This window comes from Eucalyptus grandis, chromosome 5, assembly GCF_016545825.1.
Source record: "Eucalyptus grandis isolate ANBG69807.140 chromosome 5, ASM1654582v1, whole genome shotgun sequence".
NCBI classification, from domain to species: Eukaryota; Viridiplantae; Streptophyta; class Magnoliopsida; order Myrtales; family Myrtaceae; genus Eucalyptus; species Eucalyptus grandis.
In genome coordinates, this window is record NC_052616.1 from 62,415,137 (window position 1) to 62,436,228 (window position 21,092).

Genomic DNA, 21,092 nt, shown 5'->3' on the forward strand with positions numbered 1-21,092 from the left:
TATTAAGACTTTTATATGAGATTTATCTACTAAGTGATGCACGCTCAATAGGTACTTGAATAGATCCACTTAATTTATCTTAATAACATATTAAATTATATCATTCATTAATCTGATTTAGTCGATGAGTCTTGGTATCCCTAACATTGTACATTTACTAAGACTTATTATCTAAATAGTCGGATTATTAAGTGATGAGTCGGACTTGAAATGGGTCACGTTCAATGGCCAATTTCATAAATCAACGTTAAGTAAACCCGGCATTCGTTGAAAAATAAACAATTACTTAGGTGCGTGTTTCGCCATCAAATACGGCCAAACGTTTGGTTCTTCCTTATAGGAAATGCCAATTGTGAAGTTAACTTATGAAACCGGTCATGAACAAGAGCGTTCCAATCCTTTTCTGCGAACCCTGATGAGCATGCCTTCGGGTTATAATTATTATCTATTTGCACCGAGATTAGTTAGTTTACCAGAATATCTAGGACGAACCTTGGTGAATTCAGATGTCTATCCCCGCACATATCCATTGGATGGAAACGTGAAACATGGAAATGTCAATACCCACGAAAATCATCATACATTAGTAATCACCGAAAACGACGGCTGATATAATATTGGTTTAGGGTGTTTCTTGCTGCTCCATTTTCCTTTGGCTGCATTGAGTGTGTAACCCAAACCCGCTTGAAGGTGACAAAAATATCCGTGGGTAAAACAAGCAATCCCATCACGTACGAAAAGTATGTCTCTATATTTTATGAAAACCCTAGAGTTGATAGCCCTAGAGAATCCATTAACCCTATCAACAAAGATCAAACTGTAGACTGGAGGAGAAGCCTCGTTTCTTATTTTTCGGGGTTGAATTGAACTGAATGGGAGGCAGAAGGTAAAACGGAGTGAGGAATGAATGAGTGATTCGCGGGAGATAGCTTCCCGAGTGGGGAATGCACAATCGATGTGGTTTTCTTTCTGCTTTTCGACCATGGAAAGGGTCTAAAGGGAATGATCATGCAACTGTCGGCAACGGAGAAAAGAATCATCTGGAAAAGTATGAGAAATTGGGGAATTGTTCTCACCATTTGTCACCTTAGTCAATCTTCATTTTCATCGTGAAACGCGACCATTGATGACCTACAAGCAACTGTCTTTTCCTTCTTTTCAGCGTGATAGATCAACACACAGCTTTCGTTTCATTGTTTGGTGTTGAGGTCGAGCGGCTTTCTAATTCGGTTTTTTGCACCTTGTGTAGTCGGTTTCCATCGTCGGTCCAATCAAAAAGCAATTCATCCACGTTACGGTAGAGGATTTGTGAACGATTATATTCTCGTTATATTTGAGACTCATACATCTTAAGTGTACGAAATCTTAATCTCATTTAGTTTTGTTGAGATGTGCAATGGAATTCAAATAGTGAAGTCTATAAGAAAGAGGCCAAAGTCTTAACTTGCTTACGTACCTAATTGGACCCAACATCAACGAGTAAGTGAATTTTAAGCCATCTAATTATTATATCGATTGATCCTTTTCACTACAAACATTATGCTGTTGGATTCTAAAATTAGATTCCACCCTCAAATTTGTATCCTAAAAAATTTAGTATCTAAAAGCTTGCAACAAGAATTAGAGATATGTTTTGGATATATTTGAAATCAACGTGTAAGATCATTCCTGCAATGCTGCTATCTTAAAACACTTTTATGAGATACTTCACTTGCTTGACTAGTATTATCGTACGAAATCAGTTAAAAATGTGTGGGGAGGTACTAGAAAACATTCCGACATGCTGCAAATTTCACAAATACTTCATCAACTGCAAATTTCACAAATACTTCATCAACACCTTGAAGTAGTGAAATGTGTCTCATGCAATCGCTTGGATCATCAGTGGCCAAAATTAATGAAACAACATTGTTTTGAGCAAAGCTATCCACGTCAAATCATTAGCCATGACACATAGGATGATAGGCAGTGATTACATGCCATATGGGCAATTTCATGTGACACTTGGCCAAGAAGATTTGATTATAATTTAACTCCAAAGTTTAGGGTTTTCTCTGTGTGAAGTTCTTTGAAAGAGATTGTGAAATAAAACATGGACGGGGCACCTTGAGGTGTGATTGGAGAGGTAGGGAAACACTTCAAATGTTTTCGAGCGATTCTCAAGTATGGCTCAACGTTCGATTGTATTGCTTCATCTAAATGTAGAAGTTTTTTCGTTCTTGCATATTAATAGATGTAGGTTAAACAAACGGAACCACATAAATCTATTGCATTACTTCCTCCGCCTCTTTGTTTATTTCATTATTGAGTCGCTCGTTTGCTATAATGATACTTGTGCCTGCAAATTTCAAATGATGCTTCATGATGATCCATGTTTTCATCATTCACAAGAATCTATCAGGTCAATTGGCAAATCAGTTTTGATAACCCGAGTGTTTATTTTCACCAATCAAAATTAACTCCTCAAGAGATATATCTTGCTTCAAGGTATGATTGTTTTTTCTTTTCTTTTTCCTTTAAGGTATGATTTCTTTGTTTTTTTCTGGGCGAAAGCATGTTTGTCCATGCTTATTTCTATTCGACCTGTCCTTATAGAGCAACGAGGGACAGAAAAAGACAGCAGGGAGAGACATGTCAGCATGTATGACACGTGTGAACCAAATAGAATAAGGAAGCCGGAACACGTCGGGAGGGGGGAGGAGGAGAGAGGAGAGGGAGGGGGTCAAAAATGAGAGCAATGATATCGGACAAGGGAAGTCAAATCGACATTTATAAAAGGGCGGTTGCTTTTCTACGTGATTTCCTCCGGTAGGGAATTCTATATGATAAGTACCTCTCCAGAGAAAAAAGGAGGGAAAGAGAAAGGGCAAAGAACATGGAAAGCGGGTTAACCAATCATCTCAACCTTCTTGGACACCAAGAAAATGACATATGAAGCAACCGTTGAGTAAACTAAGGATACATCTGTTTGCTAATTGTTCTTTTATTCTCATTATTTAATGCAAATACTTGTGTAAGGTGGGGAGAAAGAGGGAGGGGGGCTTGGGCAGATGCTCCTTTTCTGTATGTCAAGTTTGGAGGCAGGCAGCAAAATGATGGGACCTCTCTTTCTATCATTATTAGGTCTTCCCTTTCCAAAATGGGCTACTCATTATCTCAATCCATCAATATTCGGCTGTCTTTTTTTTTCCAAATACGACATGTTATTCTACAAAATCGATGAGTAATTGAAGCAAAGGGCCTTGTTAACATGCTTGGGCAGCCATCGATGTCAGTGTCGGAGGTTGTGGTGGTGCTTGGGCAGCCAGGCTGAGTTATGCTTGGAGATGGTCAGATTCCAGGGGGTAGATTCCTTTTTGGTCGAGTAATGGATGTACAAATACAATTTGAGAACAAATCGAAAAGGGGTTTCGATAATTCTAAAAATGAATTTTTTAAGTGAGCTTGATTATTGAAGCTGGGGGTCATACAACCACTCTTCTCATGGAATTTTAGTAGAAGGAAGATAGATGGGCTAGTGCTGTCGGACAAAAGGAAAAGAACTGAGCTCCTAACAGAGCAAAGCAAAGCTACTCCGAGTGCTGTTTCGTACAGAGAGGCGTGAAAGAACAGTGGCAAAAGTCACTCAGACAAAAGGAGAAGAAAGCGCAACCGGCCACTGGCAAGTCAAGTGTAGAAGGTCTAAAATCAAGTTAATTCAGTTAAAACACGTTCGATGATAATAATGGAGGGTGATGGAACATTGCGGACGAGTAGAACTCTACTCTCAAGAAACAAAGTAAAAAACACTCAATTGAGAAAGATCAGACAGTGGTCCTCTCATCAGTCATGAGTACACCCTAAGTTAAATATTTCCAGCACATCTCTCTCTCTCTCTCTCTCTCTCTCTCTCTCTCTCATCATACACGAAAAGAAAAAAGAAAATTAAAGCCTTGTTTAGAGCAAACACAATTTGTAAGGTTTTGTACCAAGGTCCACTTTCCCTAATAAAACTGGAGGAAAATATAAGAAACCCCACCCCCTGGTGCCCACTCCAGGTCGATCACTTGAACCTGAGTGGGTTTTTAGAAGGGGAAGGAGGAGGAGGAAGAGGAGAGAAGGATCAGTAAATGGGTCACCACTGCTGCACCAAGCAGAAGGTGAAGAGAGGGTTGTGGTCTCCCGAAGAAGATGAGAAGCTCGCGCGCTTCATCACCACTCACGGCCACGGCAGCTGGAGTTCTGTCCCTAAACTAGCAGGCATGATGATCAATACCATCCAGACCTTGCATCTTTCCTTTTCTTTAGTACTTAACCTTCTTCTTTGCTCTTCTGCTGCAATTAATAGTCTAATATATGATAAGCAGGGTTGCAGAGATGTGGGAAGAGCTGCAGATTGAGGTGGATAAACTACCTGAGGCCTGACCTGAAAAGGGGTTCCTTCTCTGCCCAGGAAGAGAGGACCATCATCGACGTGCACCGAATTCTTGGCAACAGGTGGTCTCAGATAGCCAAGCACTTGCCCGGTCGGACCGACAATGAGGTCAAGAACTTTTGGAACTCCTGCATAAAGAAGAAGCTCCTCGCTCAGGGCCTTGACCCCAACACCCACAACCTCCTCTCCACCACCTCGTCCCTCAAAAACAACAATGGAGGCAACGTCAATTCCTCATCGTCCATGTTCCACATGAGCACTGACTCAAGCACTAGCAATTGTTCCATGGATTTGAAGATACCCTTTGTCACATTGCCTTCTGTTCCTTGTCCTGATCAGGCCACCAATCCTATTTGCACTGGCCTGTTTCCCCCAATATTGCATGCAACTTCGTCCAGCTCAAACTTAGTGTCATTTGAATACCACCAACAAAACCCTAGTGCTTCTTCTCCGCATGGGTTGATGGATTTAGCAGCTGCAGGCAGGTCGCCATCATCTTTCTCTTCTCTGTTGAACTCGTTTTCTTCCGGGTTAGCGGGTAATGGGGAGGAGAGTAGCCTCTGGGATTGTGGCCTCGAGGCTAATGCTGTCTTGGCAGCGCCTAGGCACGAAGACACCTCGCAAGTGCAGATGCAGCAACAGCCTCCAGGACTCAAGCAGGCCAATGAGAAGAACGGAAAATTAGGGGTGGAAAGCGACAACTGCGATTTCATGAGTACCGATGCGATGGATTCTAGCTTTGATTTTGATTTCGTGGAAAGATCGTCGGCGGGACTGGCTGCAGGTGGAATGTATTATAATTTGAGTCCCATAGACCAACTTGCATGGAATTGCTAGGGGTCACTTCTTGAACCCTTGTATATTTTGTTTGAATCATATCCATTCTTTCTAGAATTTGTTATATTGAGATATTGTTTGGCTCATTGATCTAGTATACTCGCAGCTCCTGATCTAGTATACTCGCAGCTCCCAATTCGGCTGGTGAAGATCTCTCTCTCTCTCTCTCTCTCTCTCTCTCAAGGCATATTCGAGTTGGCTCTAGACAGAATCACATTCTCTAGAGCTTTGTCAATACCAACTTATCTGTGAAATAGATGAATCATGTCGAGAAACCTCCTACCTTATCAATTGAGTCATTCACCGTCTCCATGGATATTCTAATGTCATTAATTGATGATCAAATTAGCCTCCACATCATGGTTAGTCACCATATATGCAGCTACTACCAGCTAGCCATCATCCCGGCTACCATTTTGGCTAGTTGAAAGAGCATGCACGAGTACATATATCTCGAGAAATGACATTTAGAAGGGTCTGGTTTCTAAAAGTGGCTTGCTATCTTTGGGTAAGAAAATAGACATGATGGATTTGTTCTCTCAAGTACTAAAGTCTAGTTAGCTAGCTCATGTGGGCAATTCGTAGTTTCTCAACGTCAGATATCCTATTATGATGTGCCAAAAAAAGAAAAAAAAAAAAAAAGGCTAACTTGAACTAACAAGAACACCGGGCTTCACATAACACATGTCCTTCGGTGATGAACAAGTCTCGCTATTTCTGTAGATTTTAAGTGACTATACAACAAGTCAACAATGTACAAACCGTACCATACTAAAAAAATCATTATATGAGGATAACACGTGTATTAAATCAAATCTGGACCATTGAAAGTAGTGGAATCCCATGTGAGTATCGTGTGTATCCCGCCAGATCCGACCGTCAAAATTCGTCCTATGGATGCTAAGTTCATGAAGTATCAAATCATAGTATAATGGAATACCCGTTGAGGGAAGAAAAGGAAATGCAAGGCAATGAGAGACAAAGGGGCCTGTCAATTGATTCTCTCTGATCGATCACCTGGGCTGCTGGAGTTTGACTGGGCTCTCATCATTTTACAGCTCATACCAAGTGAAAACAGGCTCAAACTCCAAGGTACAACCAGACATGGCAAGGCCCATTTTGAGGAATCGTCATGTGATGTTCATGTGAAGTTGCCTGCTTTGCAAATCATTTGTCCTTGATTTGACTATTAAGTCATGTACTATTTTTAGGTGGATGATTCTACTCCTGCTGGCATATTTCTGAAAGAGTTTGAAAATGCAAAAAGTTGTCATGCAAAAAAATTACCAATCACCAGATTTTTCGATATTATATTGATAATTTTTCGATATTATATTGGTAACTTACTGACATTTTTGTAAAATTACTAACCCCTTTTTGAAAGCTTACAAATCTTCAACTCTTCTCATTTTTTTCCTAAATTTTATTTATCTTTGTACGGACATCAAATATACCAACTATTATATATGAAATTACTAATCTTAATTTGAGTAACTTACCAACTTGGTTTTGATTAAATTACTTGTTGGTTTTGATTTATCAGTTTTATTTGAATATTTTACCAAAATGTTCATTTAATTTTTTCTAAATTATCATTCAGCAACTTTTATTTGTTTCTATTATAGATGTCTTCAATTCCAATTTATGAATTTTTATTTGTGTGACTTATTAGTTATCTTCCATTAAGTTACCAACTAGTTATGAATTATCAAGTCCCATTTGAGCTACGTACCAATGCTTACTTGGTTTTCTTTTGAAATTCACTAAACTTGTCTATTGAGTTACCCATTTTTTATTTGCCTTACTTAGCAAGTCATTAAAATTACCAACTCCTTTTAGAAATTACTAACCTTAATTGGAATGATTATCGACTTTTCATCCAGTTAAATTACCTAAGTTAGTTACCTATGTTTCATCTTTTGTTTTTAATTCAATTACCAACTTTTCTTATCCTTAACGGAAAAACGGACTCTCATCATGTACCAACCTTTTTTTATTTTTACCATCTCCCTCATTTTACCAATTATTAGTCGAAAGTACCAACTTTTGTTTGAATGATTTATTTCGTTGTCCTATCAAGTTAACAAGTAGTCTTAGGTTACTAGCTGTTCATACGCTGCAAAGGAAAAAAAGGATTTTCAGAAATGAACGGTCATTACTCGATGGATGTCAAGCGGAAAGATATGACTGTTTATAAAGTACATGGATTTTTTTCCAATGTAAGTCGCTAAAAAATATGGAATGGACAAAGAATGTATATCAGTTAGTGTATTTTATCAGATCGAATGTTACCTAGGAGTTATCACAACCTCTTTTGCACAAACAACTTTGTATGATTAAAAAAACTTAGTTAATAGAGTTAATTAAGATAATTATTTATGATATAATACTCCTGATTATCTCAGATACACTTAGTCAGAGAACTGAGAGCTTGGTGGGATGCAACGCGAGGAGGAGGACCCATCTGACTTTAGCACGCAAAACAACGAGTCTCCGGTCAGGCCTTGAGCCTTTTGCTTTTTCTCCTTTCATCATTACATTCAGCCTCGGTCTGTGCCCAAAGCGCAACAAAAGAACAAAAAGAAAACCTAAACTCACAAGCGCATTTCGCAATCATTTATCCCCCTAATTTACTTGCTAATCACCGAGCTAAACCGGTTCACTTGTATGTTGTGTATCCAGATGAGTTTGCATAGGTGAAACTCTGTTCTCCCGGCCCAACTTGAAATGCAGGAGCGATGCTGCGAAGTTCGCTCGTCTGTTCGTCTGACGATCATCTCTACTCTCGAGCATGTATAGATGATTTGATCTCTATTTGCTGAACGTATATTTACATATCTATATGGACCAAAGTTTCTGAAAGGGGGAGACTAGAGATTCATGGAATGCACGTATAACAGGAGTCGATGATTCATCAGGGAAGATAGAAAGCAAGACTTGACCTATCTACCTTTCTCTCGAGTTCTCACACATTTAATATACGACGCCTCCCGTGAACGATGAAGGTGTCTTACTATTAAGGAGCCTCAACCAGCCAAAAGGAGCAAAAACACAAGCGTACAACATATGAAACAATATAAATCAAGGAGCGGGACAAACATATCGGTATACCGGTTCATTCAGCCAAATGAGAAGGATTCTATGTACCTATAGATGGGTGGGGCGGGGTGTTAATTTGAAATGGGGTTGGGACCACTGGGAACTTCATGCGCCCTCGCTTTGAACATATCCTCTTTCCATGGCCGAACCGGTGACCGATGGCTTCGAACTTCCTGTCCCTGGCGCCCGCATTCGCGCTGGAAATGGCAGCTTCCAGCACTTACCGACAGGGTGTTTGGATCGCCCTTCTCGAGCTGCATGCCATTGGATTCCGGCGTCCTGGTTGGCGGAGCCCGTGGTGGTGGGATGTGTCGTTGCTCTTGCTCAGACAGCATGGCAATGCTCGGAATCATAGCGAACAGAACGAGCAAAAGGGTTAAGTACGAAATGTTGGGAGACTCTAAGCCTTCACTAGCCATCTAAACTTGAGCCTACACTCTTTCAGCAGAAGAGACCCTTGTACCATTCCATTGACTTCTCCGAGAGAGAGGGAGAGAGAGACACAGAGAGAGTGAGTGAAGTTTGGTATAGTGGTAGGGGGGTGGAGAAGAGAAAGCTAAGAAAAGAGCAAAGGGGTGTTTGTCGTCTCTTTTTTGTTTGACATGAAGGCATTAAACCTAACGGAGACAGAAAGAGGATGGGACTGGGGTGGTGACAAACGCAAGATGTCAAAGGCGAGGGGTGCTGTGTTAGAATAAACACAAGCACATACAACCAACATTGTCTTTACAAAAAAGATCCGCCCCGCTCCTACCAAGTGCCTTGCCCCAAACATCGAGTACGAGATACGGTTCTTCCGCTGAAAAGGAAAAAGAAGAAGTGACCGACACCTTTGCTCTTCGCTTAAACATCTATGCTAAGCGAGGGATGTTTTTGTGTCCATTCAAACTCGGTCACTTTGATCTTGACATCTAATTGAGTAGCCAGCGGGCCACTTAGTCAAAATCTGAGTGAGGTACCAAATTGGACAGGAAAATGGGGCTCAATATCCCACGAAAAGTCAAATTTTTATGCCGGTCAAATGAGAAATTTGGAGGCGCGACCGCCATGTAGATGTAGCCTCTAGCTCATTGCATGACAACGAGTGCGCGGACAGACTCATTCAGTAGATGTAGATCTATTATATTGTCTTGAAAGATGGGATCATGGGATAAACGATATCGAGACACTATTCACATCATTCGACATCTGACTCAACATTGATTCGCATCTTGTGAGAGTTATCAAACACTGGCGAACTTAACCTGCATGGCACCTAGCTGCTCAGAGGGCAAGAGATGGCTTAGCTCGATTTCAGTTGTTCTTTTATAAGTGATACAAAGGAGGAAAAAATTATGGGTATGTTATTCATCCCAGTTCTTTATGTGACTCCCTATTAAGTCGGTCATAAAAAAACATTTTCATACAATAGTCCTTCCCGGGGTCACCGGGTGTTACGTGCCTGCATGAACTTACTTATTTTAGTCTTCATGGCATAGTCCTCCCATAGCACCACACGTTCTTACGATAAAAAGTGAGAAACAATTGGATTTTGTAAACTTGATTTGTTGGGATCTTTATATGGTCCCAATCCTAAGGGAAGAAAAGGTTCAGTCAATCCGGTTATAAACTCACAATGTCACAAGTTGTAAATTGCAAATGGCATCAAGATTCTTGCATAAAGATCTCAAGATCCTCAATCCAATATTTCAACTTGATCCTTCGGACACACTCGTTGATCCAAAGTAGGATCCCGACCTTAACAATCTTAGCTTGAGGTAAGAACAACATGGGAGGATGGTTCTGCCTACAATTGTATCCACCAAGGATCCTGAATAATAATTGCATGATTATAATCCCCTACCTACTGCAGACTAGGAACCGTATATACCAGCACAGGATCCTAAACTACATCAGCGATTTATGCATTCTACCAGTCTGCAATAACATAAAAACCTTGTAAGGATTTGTCATTCTCTGCATGCACACTTATCATGACTTTAGATCTGTCGATGATGTGACTAAACAAGAGACTTATCACTGGCAGATGATGAGAAGTTACCATGGAGTGACGGAACAGCAGTTTTCAGCATGTACAGTTATATGAGTTTGGAGACTAGTCCTTACATGACCAAATGAGACTGATCATACAACAACAGAACACCTGACCTGCTTTATGACAAATTACCGAGGTAGTTAATGAATTTCCTAGCTCGACAGCTGAGAACTGGAAGAAAATCTCAAGATAACCATCAATCATCATGATCATCTCGTGAAAGTCAACTAAGCTATGAGAACATTCAGGCCGAAGTTAATTGAGAGCCTTCATCATGGAACAAGGTTCCACAAAGCTGTTGGTAGGGTTAAACAGCTAAAAGATAGCAGTAAGCTTGCATTGAATTGGGCAATATTTATCTGAGGTTCCCCCATATGTTGCAGAGTTTCAACTGTATAAGAATGAGTCAATTAGAAAATATGCAGCAATATTAGAATACTGACCGAGTTTCGAATGTCAAATAATCAAGAACCAACTCGAATTCTCCATCCATTCTCCATAACAATCCTAACTGGCAGTCCTATTTTATCGACAAATATGGAAAATCAATGAGGCAAAGATCATTGTCCACTAGGATCATTTAGTTGCTGGGATACCTATCATCTAGCGTAAGAGCAGCCTGCCGGTTCACTAGTTTAGAATTCTTCCTCCATACACATTAAGGCCCTCATAACTCAATTCGCAGAAAACCGAGCCTTACCTGCTATAGAATTATTAAACATTCCAGTATGATATTCCAACTAGTCCCAAAGCTTGACAGAAAGAGGATCCAAACAGATCACACTAATATCACAAAAAGTAGGCCTCTGAAAATTTTATTAATTGCAATGCTTGAGGTCTGCTTGGAAAAATGCAATTCACATAGAAAATCATACTTGAAACTCGAACGGCACTGTATAGCAAAGATGTGTCCGCATCCCACCAAATAAAAGGATGAAAATTCCACCAGGACATCGAATTTTGCTACTACTCATCATCTTGATCTGCAAATAAATGAAGATGGAGTCAGAATGCCATGTATCACCTACAATCTTTGATAAATTTAGTCAAGGTACTCTACTTCCACAAACTCCTCACTCAAGATAGCTTCTCAATTCATTTTTCCATCAAAGCACATTTTATTTAGGACTAAGTAACAACTTGAAAATGATGCCGGTAATCGATCTTCCATGAAAACAGCCGTTCGAAATGGGTACTTAGTTGAAAGCATTCCACTTCCCATGTACTCATAGACACAGTACCCAGGATAAAGACATATCTCACGTACTCTGGAGCACTGAGGAAATTGCTCAGCACAAATGCCATAAACATTTGTGATAAAGAAACCAAATCATTTGCTTTTGTCCCGAGTACACAGAACTCGGGACTGGTTCCTCAGCTTAGCAATACAAAGCCAGTCAATGAGTGCTTGAAATGGAATGCCAATCGAGAACAAGAGGATCAAATCACTAAGGTTGCCACAACCGCAGGTCCAATCAGAACAAGAATGGAAAAGGAATGAGCTTTAATCTAGAGATAGAAATTCAAATGGAACCCCACCAAATTACAGTCACGAACCCAACATTAATGCGGCGATCAGATTCAGGGATGAACAAGTTGGAAACTTTAGCCAAAAAAACCGGAAATGGGAACGAGGGCATCGAATTAGGAACGCAAACGGGCGGGAAAGGCAGGAGGGAGGAGAGGAGATACCGAAGTAGCGGCGCTCGTTGGCGGCCTTGGCCTTTTCGAGCATCTTGTCGAGGTCCTCCTGGAGCTGGGCGTCCCACTTCACCAGCTGGTTCACGAACACCACCCCGAGCCCCATCCCGACCGCATGCTCCCACGGATCTGAGCGCGCAACCAGTACCCAAAGTCAAACCCAACGCTTCACAGGGAGCGAATTCGAAGGATCGAAGAGAATCAAGGAATCAAATGCGAAATTAGGGTTTAAGAGAAGAAGGGATTGGGGGAAGGGAGGAAAAATCGGAGCTTGAGGACGTACGGCGCATGTAAGGGAGCTTGCGGAGGGCGTTGGAGTACATCTGGGTGCCCAGCCCCAGCAGCGCCCCTACCATCGTCGCGCTCCACACCATCTCTCTCCCCCTCTCTCTCTCTCTCTCTGCGTTTGGAGATCAGCTGCTGGTTTGAGCTGCAGCGGACAGACTGCACAGAGAGTTCGCCAGTGGCTTTCACGGGCTCGACCGGGCCAAGAGACTGCTCCCCCAATTCTTTCCGGAATTTCGATTTGTGCCCCCTCTAGTTTACTGTGAAATTCAATTTGGTCCCTACAAAAAAAGAAAAAGCTATGGGATAGTGCTACAGATTATACTTAAAGTTTGGTCTAATATATAATATGTTCTCTGAACTTTCAATTTATTTAATATGTATCTTAACTTTTAATTTATTCAATATGTATATGAACTTTAACTCAATGTGCAATATCGTCTTTAGACTTTTAATTTATTGAATGTAGTACCTGAACTTTTGGCATGTATTTAATTTACTTGAACTTTTGGCACGTATTTAATTTAGTTCTCGGATTTTTTTATGTCATAAAAAAAAATGTCCAATGTTATTTATGGTCTTAAATTAACAAAATGCTTACATTGAATATTTTCAAATTATTGAAAATGTACTGAAAGTCCAAAACCATATTAAAGAAATTAAAAGTTTAGATACCATATTGAATAAATTAAAAACGTAGGAATCACATTGCATATTGAACCACAATTAATTGATTGTTTGTGTCATTATTCAAAAAATTATTGCACAGGTCAAGTGATCCAACTTGCTAACATGGCTTCGTGTTGCACCCTTTCATTCATGATTGATTAATTGGAACTTTTGCAATGATGATAATCGGCCAAGAGCGTCTCGACACGATAATTTTAGCCGCCCATTTCAAGAAATTATTCTACCGTCCAAGTAGAGATGATAGGCAGGTTAGCCGATCATGTGATCTTTAATATTTTCTTGAGTACGGACTAATAGGCATTGGGAATTTGCTCTACAACCATTTTCGGGAAAATCATTAAGAAAATCTCGTGGTCAATTTGATAATTTTCTATTTTTATGAAATAACTCGTGATGTCACATCTCTTACAAAACTGGAACCTTTTATCATGATTTTTACTTGTTAGATACGATCGATCTATCGTGGTATGAATATCATTTTCCAACTACAGTTTAAGCAGCACGTAGCATCCCTCTTCTCGCACCTTCGAATCCATTGGTACCTAGGAAGAGGACGAAGAAATTATTCAACCTTGTAGAGCTGTAACGATCGTGATGGTACCCTCGAATTTGTGTGAACACGAGCAATTTCCTTTAGCATTTCTGTACTCTAACCTAATGACCTCAAAGAGACTAGCGGTGGCCCTCTCGCCTTTCACTAGATTCAACGACCACTTGTATCGAATACGGCATTTACTAAAAAGAAATTCATCGATCCATCACAATCTTGATTCCTTAATCCACAGTTGCTTACGTGAACCACTACGAACGTTCCCACGCGAACCCAGTTTTAATATAGAATTCGCCGTACTTGTTACCATCTCATAACCAAAATCCATGGTCAGCAAAGCTAGCAGTAAATCCACTGGAGGTTAACCTCACTGTAATCTACAAAGCCCTTGCACAATTGGAAATCAAATCTGTGTTCTTTAATGATATTAGACCAAGACAAGAGGGAGAGGACGATGGGCGCGTGGCGCGAGGGGATGAAGACGAAGTCCATTTTAGGCAAGTGGGGCGGGGGTTACTGCAAACTTCGACAGGTGGACCGGTCAACGCCAAGATTCAGGAAACTAATCAGGATCTGGAGGGGCGATGGGAAAATGGGCAGCGCAATTAAAGGCGCCCCAGCTCAGATCCGGTCAGGAGTCAAAGATGGCAAGAAAACGGAGGGAGAGAGAGAGGGAGAGGGGGAGGGGAAGAAGGGGGCGAATTAGGCAAAACAATGATGAAGGCGAGAATGCAGAGGAGGGGAGAGGAGGGGTCTTAAAAGCAGGTCTATTTTTGGGCATGCTTCGGGGATTACGATCTAGAAAGTGGGACTCGATAAGAACCGGGGGCCTACGCTCGTGCCGCTTTGCAACGGCTCCAAGAAAGGAACCAACGTCCGTCCTTTCCCCGGCTCGATTCTTCCTTCGGTTGTGCTCTGTTTCGCTCTGTTTTCGCGTTCTGTTTTTTGCTCTGCCCGGTCCGGATCCTTAGCCTCTTCTTCGTCCCGACCCATATCGCCACATCTCTCTCTCCCTCTCTCTGTAGGTCGAGCTGTTAAATGGGGTGCCTAATTATAGGCTGAGAAATGGGGCCGGAAATGGGGCTTTGAATGGGAGCTGGCGGACAAATTTTAAGCGCCCTCTTTAAGGATGGATTGATGGGTTATATGGCGTCGTCAAACTAGTTAGTCGTTGCCCCCCTCTCTCCCTCTCCCTCTCTCTCTCCTCTAATTTTGCTCTGGAGGAACTCGTCAAACGAAGGAACAGAGGAAAAAAAAAATGGAAATCTTAAAAAAGACGAATTGGGATTGTCAGACGGATTCTTGTGCGATTGATTGATTCCTCTGTCAATCTAGCCACCCATTTGGCTCCAATGGGTTCTCCCGCCTCAAATTTGGCATCTTGAGGGAAGTAATGGCGTCTTCTCAGGTGGAGATCGTGGCGGCTTCGTCTCCGTTCGGTTGCGTCTTGAGGGATCACAACCGGCGAGACGGATGCAACAGAGACTTCCGCAAGAACATTAAGGACCTGGTCAGAGATCACCTCCACACGTGCCTCCCCGACGACAATGCTTCTTCGCACGGCCCCATCGCCGCCAACAACCCCGGCACCAACAACGACAGCGACAGCACCGGCACCAACAGCGGGGAAAATCGTGCCAAATTAAGACCTCTGCGGGGCTTGAATGGCATTGACAGAGACGGAGACGGAGACAGAGACAGACAGGAATTGTCCTCGCCGTGGCCGCTGACGCCGAGGCAAGCTCGGGGTCTTGATCGATGGGGTCCTCAACAAGCTGGAGATATGGTGTCCTCCACCTCCGAGATACATCCTCCTCCTCCTCCTCCTCCTCCTCCTTCTTCCTGTATCCCGAATTCGCAATCCCAGTCGGAGGAGAGCGGCGACAATAATTCAGGGGTTGGAGGAGGAGCTTCTTCCCTTGTGCAGATGTGGGAGGCCAGGCTTAACCGGTCACCGAGCAGCAACAGGAACGGTAACATCAATATTAGCATCAACATCGCCCAAAATAACGCTAACCATGTCAGCAGCGGCGGCAGCAATTCATATTCTCCTTCATCGGGCAGTTGCAGCAGGAGTCCTAAATCCAGCGCTTCCACAAATGTGGAAGATTCGTCGAGGGTATGTGATTTGGAATTGTGCGATAGGATGGTTGCTTCCGAGGACCCGTCTCCTTCTTCATCATCATCTGTAGCAGATAGTGCAGGGGGAGGAGGAGGAGGAGGAGGAGGAGGAGGAGGGCAGAAACAGAAGGTTCGAGTGGCTGATATCATCAGGAGATTGACTACTTCTGATAATGATCATGACACGATTGGGAGCAGCGGATCGCCATCTCTATTGGATCAAATGGAGGCACAGAGGGGATTCGCGCCAGTATTGAATTCACCAAGGATCAGAGGGCGACAAGCCTTTGCCGACTTGCTCATGCAGATGGAGCGCGACCGACATAGGGAGCTTGACTCCTTATCTGAGCGCCGAGCTGTTTCCCAGTTCTCGCACAAAGGCCGCATTCAGGTAAAAATTCAAAATATTCATCCTCTTAGTCAAGTGCCATCCCTGTATAATTGGTGAGAAGATAACAAAAAGTGGAGCATAATCGCATGTTTTATCTCTGTTTGGTCTCCTGAAATTTGCATAAGTGCTAGTTCTTCGTGCAGTCGTTGCTCAAGCTTAGATTTTTGCAACGCGGCATGGTGGACCGCAGTCAGCAGCGCCTCATTTCAGGAGCCTTTGGAGGAAATTCTTCGCCTCATAACAGTTCAGCTATCATGCATCTCAGGTATGGGCCTTTTGAAAGCCTTCTTCTGTCAAATTACTAGCAATGAATCATGTACTTTGGTATATAAGGAAGAGTGAGCTAAAAAGGGGAAATGATCTAAGAAAATGTGATTTTTAGCGCAACTTCAAATAAATGTTTGGCTCGTCAGAAGAGAGCCTTTGTTAATGACATATTGATTGCAGTCATCTTTTTGTTTGAGGAGACCTGTAATTAATATCTGGAAAGCTTCTATATGAGCATATGCAAAGCGTTACTAGGTCTGGCCGCTATGCACAACTAAAGAATTAGGACATCCTGGTTCTGGATGTGCCAAAATGATTGATAAAAATTGCATCTTTCGAAGATTCCTCTTGGCAAGGAGATTCTAACATGGTTAGGACACTATTCTGTTTGGATTAACCTGGGATCTCTAATAAAACAGGGAAAGATTTAGCACGGCCATGGAGCATGACCAGGGAGATCAGAATCACCCAGTTGAGCCAAGAAGCTCTCCTCGGCACCCACTATTAAAGAACTCCGGCACTACAAACACTCAGTATCAGAATAGTCATCATCAGGAAGATGATGCTAGCACAATTGAGCATTCCCATGCTCTCCCAGTTCCTTCATCAGCACACTCTATTGAAGATCTTCCTGATGAGGCTAGTTCAACTTCAACTGCCATACGTGAAGATGTTACAAGCCTTGAGAGTAGCAATAGCAATCTTGAATTAGAACAAACGACTGAAGCGTCCAAAGCTCTCCATGAACAGGCAAGTCAAGCTTCAATTGTCGTATGTGAAGATAATAGAAGCGTCGAGAGTAGCAACAGTCATATTGAAATACAACAAATGATTGCTGCGATCTCACCTCTTCATGAAGTTGCCAGTCCAACCTCAGATGTCATGTCCCAGGCTACAAGCTCTGATGCTAGAAATGGTAACAATCTCGAATTACAACAACCGACAGATGCATTATTATCTCTACATGAAGAGGCAACTTCACCTCTGAGTGTCATAAGTCAAGGTACAAGCTTCGAGGGTTACAATGGAAATAATGTTCAACCCCAAGCAGCAACAGACGCACTGTCATCTTTGAGTGTCTGGTATGAGGATGAAATTATGGAGGAACAATCTAATGACAATGCCAATGAAGAGGAAGAATGGTATAGAGAACACGGAGGCACGTATGACTGGTTCAGAGATATATCTCGTCCACGAAGTTATTGGGAGGACCGAAGGCAAGAATGGTACAGAGAGATGCTTGGAACAAACTCTGTAAATGAGGAAATCCGCCAACTTATTGAGAGGTACGCCATCAGAACTACTTTTCCACCTTTTTTCCTCCAATTCAATCTAATTTTGCCATTCTTACAAGGACAGATGCGCTTCTTAATATATTTGAATTGCATTACAATCTATGGATAGGATGGATACTGGAAGATAAGCTTCTTGACAAGCAAGACTAAAGCAAGAATTATCGCAATACAGACTCTGCATTAGACATTTGAGAAGAGCCAAATAACAAGTCTTTGACTATTCGTTGATTGCTGTATTACATATAACATATATTGTCTCGCATTTACACCACTGAAAGCATGTTATTAAACTAAAGGACCTCTTCCCTAAAGAATCAATCGTCTTCTGTGCCTTTCTTGATGCCCCATGAACGGTTGGTGCTGTCCTTCTGAACTCACATAGGATGAGAGAGTAGATTGTAGATTTTCCATAGCAGTTAATCCAAAATAAATGTGAATTTTGTCTGCAAAATTTTGCAAGACACAAGTTTGATTTGTTAAATCATTGGTTCAGGGGCAGAGTATCCAGTTTCTTGTCTAGTGACTTCCGGGAGAGAATGGACGAATTGATGACGTCTCACTTACAAAGACAAACCCAGCCATTAGGCCACCAAGAAGAAGAGCAAGATGATTTAAGCAGTCAAGAGAGAATGGAACAATTAATGTCATCCTTGTTACAAGGCCATGAACATCCAGTTGGTGACCAACAAGGGGAAGAAGAGCGTGACCAACTGGGACAACAACAAGAAGAGGAGGAAGAGGGGGATGCACCAGAAGAAGAAGAACAAGAATATACCGTTGCATATGAGGAGGATGAAGATAATGATGATGAAGAGGAGGAGATAGAGGACAGTGACGAAGAAATGGAGGATGACGAAGAAGTGGAAGGACAAGAGGAGGAAGAGGAGGAGGAGGACGTTGAGGAGAGAGGAAGCCTAATTGGACATCAGTATCATGAAGCAAGTGATTATTTTGATCATTCCACAGCTTCATTCCATATGCCTTCTCAATCTCTGAGATCGTGGAGTTACAATGATAATGAAATGAATGACGACCATGATCAAGTCGCTTCTACGTCATCTGAGCAACCTCCACCATCTCATTCCTACTATGAGGATCCTCAGCAGCATTCTACCTGTATCGATAACCTTTCGATGGTGAGCCGTAATCCTTCCTTCTGATGTCTGTGTGCTTCTTATATCTGTGCTCACTGATCATCATACTACTTGAATCGTAGGAAATGGAACTTATAATCGATCTGAGAGGACAAATGAAGCAACTCCAACGTGAGATGTCTGAGCTCAGGAAATCAATAAAAAGCTGCATGGATATGCAGGTGACATTGCAGGACTCCATGAAACAGGAGATGAGTTCTGGTGAGTTGGATAAAACCAATCTGTTCACTGTCAAATCATTACTGAATTTTTTATGGCCTTGTGACTTTGCTGGAAAACTCTGTTTTCAATACATGCTTTCTTGTAAAGTTGACCTAAGCATACTGTACTTGGCATGGAAAGATGCATTGTGGAAGCAGTAACTTTCCAATGGCCACTAATATGACATACATATTGTGGTCAGTGGAAGTTGAAACTGCTATTGCCATAGTTGTACCAGATTGCATAGAAAATGCAAATTCTGAAAGGACTATTCCATTGCCAGTATAGTGGAGTCACATGATTTTTTAATGCCAGAAACCGTTAGCTGCAATGTACACTCCAAATAGTGTATTTCAGTGCAGGAGAAACTCTTGATCTGCTCTTACCTCAAATATATACACGATACTGTCAGATTGGTAATGTTCTCTATCTCAGTATGTCTCATGAATGAATTTGAATCAATTGTTGCAGTTCGAGGTGATGCAGCGAGGTCAGTAGACAAAATACCAAGAAAAGGGAATTGTAGCATCTGCTATGAGAAGCAAGTGGACTCGCTACTTTACAGGTACCTGTCTTTTATTAGATTATCTTAGATGCTCCTCCTCTTTGTAACTGCCACAGAAGTTCAGAGATTTTACATCTAACCCAACCTAATTATCTACATGCCATTCAGATGTGGGCACATGTGCGCCTGTCTCAAGTGTGCCCATGAACTGCAATGGAGCAGCGGGAAATGTCCAATATGTCGAGCTCCTATAGTGGATGTTGTAAGGGTGTACACAGATTCATAAATGTGATGATCGAGTTCTTGCTTCAGAGGACCGTCCCAATTTGTGCCAGTAACCTCGATGAAAGTTGAATCGGGAGACGTAATTGATGAATATCCTACCGGAGGCTCCGGGGAAGTCAGAATAGGAGAGCACTCGAATGGATTTTTGGTTCCGGAAGATGCTAATCTTTGTACATGCTGACTTTAGGATTGGAAATCACTTGACACTTGGCTGAATGGGCGGTGTAAATTGTTTGATGAGCTAGGCTACTGAACAAAATCAGCAATTTATCTCTGTGATAACAACTTGGAGAGAATTGCCTTCAGACATCAGATTGGATGATTATCTGTCCAAAATAAGAATAATGAGCGGCAATAGTTATGGAAGACTGATGTTTCTTTTTACCTGAAAAGAAAAGGTGGATTGTGGTCGGCACAAATTCTTGCTCCAAGATCTATTGTCAATTTATTCTGAAGCAACTGTGAACTCGGAAGCCTGTTTATGTCGAATCGTTTCGTCTTTTATAAGGTGATGGCGATGTGAACTTTTAGGGGCTTGTCCAAAGGAACGAAACTTGACCTGTATCAGTGACAGACTGTTCTACTTGCAATGCGTGTACAGCTTTCAAGCAAATTCCATCCATCCTCTCGTTGGGGATTCTGGTCAGCTGTTTCAGTTGCAACAATGCCCCCTCTAATCTTAGTATTCCTATGGCATAAAAAAATTCCACCAGTTGCAGCCAAAGCATCATTGTACTACTAGTTCTGTTCTTTAATTCTTGGGTCCCCATAAAATAGCAACAGTGCTATAAGGCGTTATAGTCCACAAGAATTAGTGCGGAGGATCTAAACCTAATTGAATGAATGTTAAGTCTATAGCCATCAAAGAATACCTTCTTTCGTTGTAAGAATTTGTAATATCCAATGCAAACAAATTAATTATGTCAAACTAGTATTCATTAGAAGCCTAATGAAGATCCCTCGACATTCACAATTAGTCCCAACACGTTGTAGCTTGGTCTAATCTCATCTTTGGCCCTAAAAAAAAGTCATTGATTAGACATGATGCTATAAATCTGACCAGAGTACGCCTAACTTTGGCCTATTCATTCCTGTCTAATCTCACTCGTGACTTAGAACAACAGTCATTTACAATCCAAACTGTGGGAAACTTGGATTGGAATAACTCAAGTGAACTGGGTAACTATATTCCATTATGAGGCTTATCTGGGGCTTAATTATTTTGCATCTTTTGCAGAAAAAAGAGAGGATGATGATATCAC

The 21,092-nt window shown here is 41.7% G+C and overlaps 3 protein-coding genes across 3 annotated transcripts; 2 read left to right on the top strand and 1 right to left on the bottom strand.

Moving 5' to 3' along the window:
* Positions 1-3,983: 3,983 nt before the first annotated feature.
* LOC104445839 (myb-related protein Zm38) lies at positions 3,984-5,337 on the top strand. The gene is made up of 2 exons (XM_010059767.3): positions 3,984-4,239; positions 4,347-5,337. The coding sequence occupies exons 1-2, from the start codon at positions 4,110-4,112 to the stop codon at positions 5,249-5,251; spliced, it is 1,035 nt and encodes a 344-aa protein (XP_010058069.1). The 5' UTR covers positions 3,984-4,109; the 3' UTR covers positions 5,252-5,337.
* A 5,726-nt stretch (positions 5,338-11,063) lies between these two features.
* LOC104445840 lies at positions 11,064-12,540 on the bottom strand. Its single transcript, XM_010059769.3, has 3 exons — positions 12,370-12,540; positions 12,078-12,215; positions 11,064-11,368 (listed from the first exon to the last, which is right to left on the bottom strand). The coding sequence occupies exons 1-3, from the start codon at positions 12,458-12,460 to the stop codon at positions 11,352-11,354; spliced, it is 246 nt and encodes an 81-aa protein (XP_010058071.2). The 5' UTR covers positions 12,461-12,540; the 3' UTR covers positions 11,064-11,351.
* Positions 12,541-14,224: 1,684 nt separating this feature from the next.
* Positions 14,225-20,476, top strand: LOC104445841 (neurofilament medium polypeptide). The gene is made up of 7 exons (XM_010059770.3): positions 14,225-16,123; positions 16,267-16,388; positions 16,810-17,676; positions 18,179-18,821; positions 18,902-19,040; positions 19,512-19,605; positions 19,714-20,476. The coding sequence occupies exons 1-7, from the start codon at positions 15,005-15,007 to the stop codon at positions 19,829-19,831; spliced, it is 3,102 nt and encodes a 1,033-aa protein (XP_010058072.2). The 5' UTR covers positions 14,225-15,004; the 3' UTR covers positions 19,832-20,476.
* Positions 20,477-21,092: the final 616 nt, after the last annotated feature.